We start from the raw sequence: 8531 nt of genomic DNA on the forward strand, positions 1-8531 counted from the left end.
ATTGTGCATGTTAATTTATACAGTAATTATTATTCATCATGTCCTCACCTGGGATTTGGACTCACAACCTCTTGGTTCACAGCATTCAGATATTTCTACTATGCCACCATGTATGTGTCAGTTATCAGTTAATTTTACTATTCTCTCTTCATTGATTTTATATTTCAACAATTTAAGGGCTTTTGGTATAGTTGTCTAATGTTGGTGGGGCATATTAAGCCATTTTAATTATACTCCTGAATCTCTATGATCAATAAAAATCTTGGGTATACTTTTAATTTACTTAAAAGTGCATTCACCCTGATGCTTACTGCTATCAAGTTGTTTCAGATCTACACAAGTACCTAGGGAGGAGGGGTTAGGTTTTAATCTGGCCAGTGCCTAACTATACTGGCCCAATAAGCACATGCCCTAGAGATATCCCTTATTGGACAGTAGTTAGGGTGTTTGTCATTGGTGCTGGTGGCCTGGGTTCAAGACCTGCTAGGGGAGTCACCCTACTCTCACATTCATAGCAATATATGTTAACGTCATTATTTGGCATAAATTACACCACACCTATCTGTTCTAATTAAAATGAGTTTCACATTGAAAGATGTGAATCGGTAGAATTCTATATAGTTGAGCATCCACACCACATACCCTGAACAGTAGAACAAACATGTCTCTCATTAGGAATCACATCAGCTCTCATCATTGCATTTCTATCTGTAACATTCTTAAATGTATTGCTGAAACATGGCCCAGGTGGTAGTGTTGCTTCTGATAGAAACATACCCAGATCATGGTTGCCATATTCTCAGAATATCAAAAATGTGTTTACTTAGAGTAGCATGTCTGTACTTTCTCACATTTGCCCTTTAAGCATTGAGGATGCCAGTTATGCAAAAACAATACACAACAGTGTTTCAAAAACAGATTCTGTTCCAAAAACAGAATCACTCGGGAACAGTGTTGGGTGTAACATATTACTTACATGTGTAACGGAGTAATAAGCTCTTGTCTTTAAATATTGTAATATTAGTTACTTTTTCAACCCGTATATTACTTTGAAGCATATCTCTACCGCCATGTTATATAAGGTATACATGTTTAATGCCTTGTCTCATGGTAACGGAATTCATGCTGTAGGCTAACTTGTTTCCAATAGGCTATCGTAAAGCACGAAAATCAAAGAAAGATGGCAGCTGTTACCCTGTTTAACCTTTTCCTTGTGGAAATGCTCCCATTATTTTTTGTTTAATCGAGGAGATCAGTCAAATACAAACTCTGGAAAGTTCGTCCGGAAACACCACATCAAACTTCAAAGAACATCTTGAGGTCGTGCACAAAGCTGGTAGCCAAAGTTCTACAAATGCGTGAAATAGGAGAAATCTACACAGTGTACAAAACATTAGGAACACCTTCCTAATATTGCGCTGCACCCCCTTTTGCCCTCAGAACAGCCTCAATTCGTCAAAAGTTCATCGAAAGCATTCAACAGGGATGCTGGCCAATGTTGACTCCAATACTTCCCACTGTTGTGTCAAGTTGTCTGGATGTCCTTTGGGTGGTGGACCATTCTTGATACACACAGATAACTACTAAGCGTGAAAAACCCAATTCTTGACACACTGAAACCGGTGCGCCTTCCACCTACTACCACACCCCGTTCAAAAGCACTCTCTGAATGGCATACATACACAATCCATGTCTCAATGCCTGTCACCTCCCCTTCATCTCCATTGATTTGAAGTGTATTTAACAGGTGTCATCAATAAGGGAACATAGACTGACCATGTGAATCCAGGTGAAAGCTATGTCATGGAAAGAGCGGGTGTTCCTAATGTTTTGTTAACTCAGTGTATCGGTCTGGACAATCTATATACCAAAAATGATTAAGATCTGATTATTTGAACGTGTATTCACTTCACTTGATGTGTGAAATGTGTAAAAAAAACATTGACCTCATGTGTCCAAAGACTAAATATAGTAAAATATAGAAATAGCTGTAGTTCAAACAAAGTGTTAAATCATAATTGGCACAGGTCAAATAACAATACTATGATTTTAAACAAATACATTCTGAAAAGTATTTTAAAATACATATGCTGAAGTCATTTTAATGATTTTTAAAAAATGTTCTCAAAGTCCCAACTTTGATTGACAGTAGAAGAATGATTGTCATTATCTAAATATTTCAATGTGGCCTGTGTAGACACTTGTACTATGTTGACACCAAATTTCATGCAATAACACCAAACATAATTTGTTCAGTGGTGCATTTTGATATTGTATTAAATGCCGTACAAGGACGTGAATGGGTTAATACACATTGAAATGAATAAACAGGCTAATGATGAGAATCATGACTCCGTTTTACAAAATCAGTCTAACGTTACTGGATGGAAATCTGATGTGTTGTTTTATGGTATCAGGGCAGTCTGTCTATGTTGACGTAATATTTCATGATGTTAATATTTTTGACATTTTCAATAATTAATACATTCATAATTCAATGTTTCTCTCTAACATAATTATTTTCCACAACAGTAAATTTCCACATGCAGTTATTTATGTCAATATTACATATTCTAGTATCTCAGTAATGGTTTCAGTAAATGAAAGTCATATTTCATTGTCACAATGTAGGCTTACAAGTAATTTCTTCATTCTTACATCTGTTAACTGGGAAAAGCCATAAAAACCACTTACCTGTAACAAATATGGTTTAGTATGGTTTAGAAACTCTGCCAGTACTTTCCATGAAATGATTTTCTCTTCTGCTAGGCGGACTTAATCCACAGGACGGCACTATTGCATTGCACAGATCTCTTCTGTCCAGCTCACACACGCATTTCCGGTTTCATCTCCATGCGGTCTCCTGACTTATTTTTCTTCCTTTGACCTCCTGCATCAAGAGTGTGCAGTCATGGTACGTTATCGCCACCAATTGCTAATTTGTAATCTGAAACTATTTAAATGTATTTAAGATAGTTTATATTGTATGTAGGAGATAATGTGTTGCAACTATTGTTCTCCCTCACGTTTCATACGAGCCAGTTGATTGTGGCCCAAGAGCCTATTAACAGGAATTAGCTAGCGAACGTTAGTTTAGCAAACACTTCCAATGCAATGTGGTTTAGCTACTTGGCAACTAGCTAACGTTACTGAAGTTGCTAAAACGCAACGGAGCATATGTTACAGCGGAGAGAAGCCTTAACTATAGTATCTTTGGTACAGTCATTTACTTCGTTTTGTATCATGTATCTAGGTAAACGTACCGAAGACCCGCAGGACTTACTGCAAGAAATGTAAGAAACATCAAACTCACAAAGTTACCCAGTACAAGAAGGGGAAGGATTCTCTGTATGCACAGGGTAAGTTTGCTATAGTCTAACCACATATAGAACAATGAGGCAGATATTTCACAGGATGTATAAATGTGAATCATCCGCATTTTGTTTCCACTCACTACCAAATATGGCACTGAGAGGAAGCCCAGTGGCCTGCAGTGGGAGAAGATGGAAATTGGCCTGGCCGACATCCTGAAAATTCTCATCCATGAAACATTTGACTTCAATAGTAGTTATCTGTTCCCACAACTATAATCTGTTATGAACAGAGTCGACTACATTTTGTGTACTTTACCTTTTGCCAAAGTAAAAAAGTGTTATTTAGAAGTGCGAAGGCAAATTGAGTTATTGCACATGCACCTCACAGGGTAGGCAGTCCCTAATGGATATATGCAGATGCATGCTAGAAAGGGCCAGTAGGATCTGCTTGGCTCTGCCCTCCTTGAATATGCCAAATATGATTAATTTGTTCCCATTGGAAACGACAGGCTGTGGTCTATCTTGGTTTAGTTATAAAAAATCTTTGGTCTAACGTTACTTCGCTTTCCCTGTCTGCTTGAACATTCACATGTATTTATTATGTGTGGTATCGACCTTCCATGCATTTATCAGGTAACTGTCTTTCAGGCAAAAGGAGATATGACAGAAAGCAATCTGGTTATGGTGGCCAGACCAAGCCTATTTTCAGGAAGAAGGTATGGAAGAATCATAATGAGAAAAGATTTACAAATTCAACTTGTCTTCCCCTCCTACAGATGGGACATGTTTGTTTGCAAATTGCCACTGTCTTCTGTTTTAGTTTCCATGTCAATACTCAGTCTACTAGTCAGCACATAAATCATTTCCATCTTTTTATGTTACTTGCTCAAACACTTGTGATTTCTCCCGCAGGCTAAAACTACAAAGAAGATCGTGTTGAGGCTGGAGTGTGTGGAGCCCAACTGTCGGCAGAAGAGAATGGTGCCCATCAAGAGATGCAAACACTTTGAACTGGGAGGAGACAAGAAGAGAAAGGTAAACATACTGGTTCTCCTCAGTTTTGAGAGCCAGCAAACTTGGCTTCTACTCGAAGCCTAATGGAGAGCATTGCTTGGAAATAAGGGAATAGGCAGACGGTGGTTTTAATGAGATTGACACTAATACGATTGAGTTAACCTCTTGGGGCTAGGTGGGACGCTAGCGTGCCACCCGTGGTGCACTCCATCAACAGCAGGTGCATTTCAAGAGCGGCAAATTTGAATCCAAATAAATGTCAAAATTAAAAATTTTCAAAAATACAACTATGTTACACCATTTGAAAGATAAACATCTCCTTAATCTAACCACGTTTTACGATTTCAAAAAGGTTTTACGGCGAAAGCATAAATTTAGAGTATGTTAGGACAGTACATTTACAAGAGTTGTGTGTAATGTTTTGTCAAGTCAAAGACAGGGTCACCAAAACCATAAAACCAGCTAAAATGATGCACTAACCTTTTACAATCTCCATCAGATGACACTCCTAGGACATTATGTTAGACAATGCATGCATTTTTAGTTCTATCAAGTTCATTTTTATATCCAAAAACAGCGTTTTACTATGGCATTGATGTTGAGGAAATCGTTTCCCTCCAATAACCGGCAGTCAAGTCAGCGTCAGAAATTAAATAATTAAAATTAGAAAACATTGTTAAAATATTATATTGTCATTTAAAGAATTATAGATTTACATCTCTTGAACGCAATCAACTTGCCAGATTTAAAAATAACCTTACTGGGAAATCACACTTTGCAATAATCTGAGCACTGCGCCCAGAAAAATACGCGTTGCGATACAGACTAGACGTCATGTTGGGGAGATCTAAAATCGAAAATACTATGTAAATAATCCATTACCTTTGATTCTCTTCATCAGATGTCACTTCCAGGTATCACAGGTCCATAACGAATGTAGTTTTGTTCAAAAAAGCTCATCATTTATGTCCAAAAATCTCCGTCTCGTTAGCACATGATGTAAGCCAGCCGGACTTCTCGTCATGAACGAGGGGAAAAAATATATTTCCGTTCGTTCAAACATGTCAAACGTTGTATAGCATAAATCATTAGGGCCTTTTTTAACCAGAACATGAATAATATTCAAGGTGGACGAATGCATACTCTTTTATAACGTATTGGAACGAGGGTACCCAACATGAAGTAGCGCGCCAGGTGTCTAATGGGACATCACCGTTCCATGGCTCTTGTTCGGTCAGATCTCCCTCCAGAAGACTCAAAACACTTTGTAAAGGCTGGTGACATCTAGTGGAAGCAATAGGAAGTGCCAAAATATTCCTAAACCCCTGTGTTTTTCAATGGGATAGGTTTAAAGTCAATACAACACATCAGGTATCCACTTCCTGTCAGAAAATGTCTCAGGGTTTTGCCTGCCAAATGAGTTCTGTTATACTCACAGACACCATTCAAACAGTTTTGGAAACTTTAGAGTGTTTTCTATCCATATATAATAAGTATATGCATATTCTAGTTACTGGGTAGGATTAGTAACCAGATTAAATCGGGTACATTTTTTTTATCCAGACGTGCAAATGCTGCCCCCTAGACCCAACAGGTTAATGAGTGGTGATTTGAATCTTTGCAGCAATCTGAAATGCCAATTTCTAATGTCTTTTTTCTCACTCTTTCAGGGCCAGGTCATCCAGTTTTGAGCTCTTTTCTTGGGTCACTTGTCAATAAAATATGTATTCTAACTGTACCTGAACTTGTACTGTATTTACTGTCAGTTAATAAACCTTTATGCGTTGAAACATTGGAACCAATCACATAAGGGATCTTGAGTTGTCTGGCACATGTAGTTACACATTAAAGGTGCAATATGCAGAAATCGCTCTACCATTTCCTGGTTGCTAAAATTCAAATAGTTAGCCTAACTTCATTTTGACAAAACAAGCAGTAATTGTGTAGAGAATCATTGTACCATCACTGAAATGTTTTCCATCACTGAAATTTGTATTTTCAGCTGTTAGAAGCTGGTATAGAAAACTTAAGATCGGGAAGCATAGAAATAGCGCACATAAAGCTGATCTATTGCTTCTTAGATCTGCTTTCAATGAGAATGACTGATCTATAACTCACATTTCTGTGAAATTTGGTCAGGTGCCCAAAAAGATGCATTAAATGTGTCTGTAGTGAAGCTTGAGGATGATACCTTTGCCTGAATTGACTTTCAATGGTGTGAAGCAAATTGCTACATAGTTATCTTGCTTGGGGGCAGAATGTTTCTAGTTGTTAAATACTTATGAAGGAAAACAAACTAGATAATGCCTATGTATTATTCAGTGTTTCTAATGGAATAGCTATGGATTTTACACTGACTCGAAGATGTACGCTTTATGCATGTTTTCATTCACTGACAAATAATTCATCAATGGAAGCAAGCTTAGAAACATTGAGACATCTGCATGAATTTGTAGTGGTGACAGCCATTGTCTTATATTTAAACAGATTATTTGTTTTCACTCTAGCCATTTACAAAACATCCAAAACAAGGTGCATAAAAAAGGCAGACAATTAACGAAGGACATCGCCTAACTAGTCAATTCGAAATGTCAAGCATTCACTTCTGTTGATTCATGTACCAATAGTACTGTCCCATTATAGTGTACCATATTAGGTTGAAGTCATTTGTAGGGATTTATTAACAATTTGCCAATACTGTAATGTGGCAGAAACGAGTACAAAATACAATTCCGGGGAGGGGGGAATCCAACATTTCCATGCAGTCCTGCCTCAATATCTGGGCTGGTGCTTGCTCCATGAGAGTGACATTAAAAGTATCCATAGTACAAGGACTACAATATGTGCTCATTAGTGCATTCCATTGGAATTGTAAAAAATACATTTAAAGGGGCAATATGCATTTGGTACATCTATTTTTGGACGTAATTTATGTCTACCCATTTGATTCTTAAAGCGCTAGCCTAAAAACATTAAGTTTATCATGGAGGGTCATTCATTGAATCCATAACTGTACACATTTGAGTGGTTATACACTGCTCAAAAAAATAAAGGGAACACTTAAACAACACGATGTAACTCCAAGTCAATCACACTTCTGTGAAATCAAACTGTCCACTTAGGAAGCAACACTGATTGACAATAAATTTCACATGCTGTTGTGCAAATGGAATAGACAACAGGTGGAAATTATAGGCAATTAGCAAGACACCCCCAATAAAGGAGTGGTTCTGCAGGTGGGGACCACAGACCACTTCTCAGTTCCTATGCTTCCTGGCTGATGTTTTGGTCACTTTTGAATGCTGGCGGTGCTTTCACTCTAGTGGTAGCATGAGACGGAGTCTACAACCCACACAAGTGGCTCAGGTACTGCAGCTCATCCAGGATGGCACATCAATGCGAGCTGTGGCAAGAAGGTTTGCTGTGTCTGTCAGCGTAGTGTCCAGAGCATGGAGGCGCTACCAGGAGACAGGCCAGTACATCAGGAGATGTGGAGGAGGCCGTAGGAGGGCAACAACCCAGCAGCAGGACCGCTACCTCCGCCTTTGTGCAAGGAGGAGCAGGAGAAGCACTGCCAGAGCCATGCAAAATGACCTCCAGCAGGCCACAAATGTGCATGTGTCTGCTCAAACGGTCAGAAACAGACTCCATGAGGGTGGAATGAGGGCCCGACATCCACAGGTGGGGGTTGTGCTTACAGCCCAACACCGTGCAGGACGTTTGGCATTTGCCAGAGAACACCAAGATTGGCAAATTCGCCACTGGCGCCCTGTGCTCTTCACAGATGAAAGGAGGTTCACACTGAGCACGTGACAGACGTGACAGAGTCTGGAGATGCCGTGGAGAACGTTCTGCTGCCTGCAACATCCTCCAGCATGACCGGTTTGGTGGTGGATCAGTCATGGTGTGGGGTGGCATTTCTTTGGGGGGCCGCACAGCCCTCCATGTGCTCGCCAGAGGTAGCCTGACTGCCATTAGGTACCGAGATGAGATCCTCAGACCCCTTGTAAGACCATATGCTGGTGCGGTTGGCCCTGGGTTCCTCCTAATGCAAGACAATGCTAGACCTCATGAGGCTGGAGTGTGTCAGCAGTTCCTGCAAGAGGAAGGCATTGATGCTATGGACTGGGCCGCCCATTCCCCAGACCTGAATCCAATTGAGCACATCTGGGACATCATGTCTCGCTCCATCCACCAACGCCA

General features: G+C 39.6%; 1 protein-coding gene across 1 annotated transcript; it reads left to right on the forward strand.

The window, feature by feature from the left end:
* Positions 1-2896: 2896 nt before the first annotated feature.
* Positions 2897-6066, forward strand: LOC100194650 (ribosomal protein L36a-2). The gene is made up of 5 exons (NM_001139734.1): positions 2897-2914; positions 3254-3359; positions 3963-4030; positions 4227-4349; positions 5999-6066. The coding sequence occupies exons 1-5, from the start codon at positions 2912-2914 to the stop codon at positions 6017-6019; spliced, it is 321 nt and encodes a 106-aa protein (NP_001133206.1). The 5' UTR covers positions 2897-2911; the 3' UTR covers positions 6020-6066.
* Positions 6067-8531: the final 2465 nt, after the last annotated feature.

This window comes from Salmo salar, chromosome 04 (assembly GCF_965601325.2).
Source record: "Salmo salar chromosome 04, fSalSal1, whole genome shotgun sequence".
Taxonomy (NCBI): Eukaryota; Metazoa; Chordata; class Actinopteri; order Salmoniformes; family Salmonidae; genus Salmo; species Salmo salar.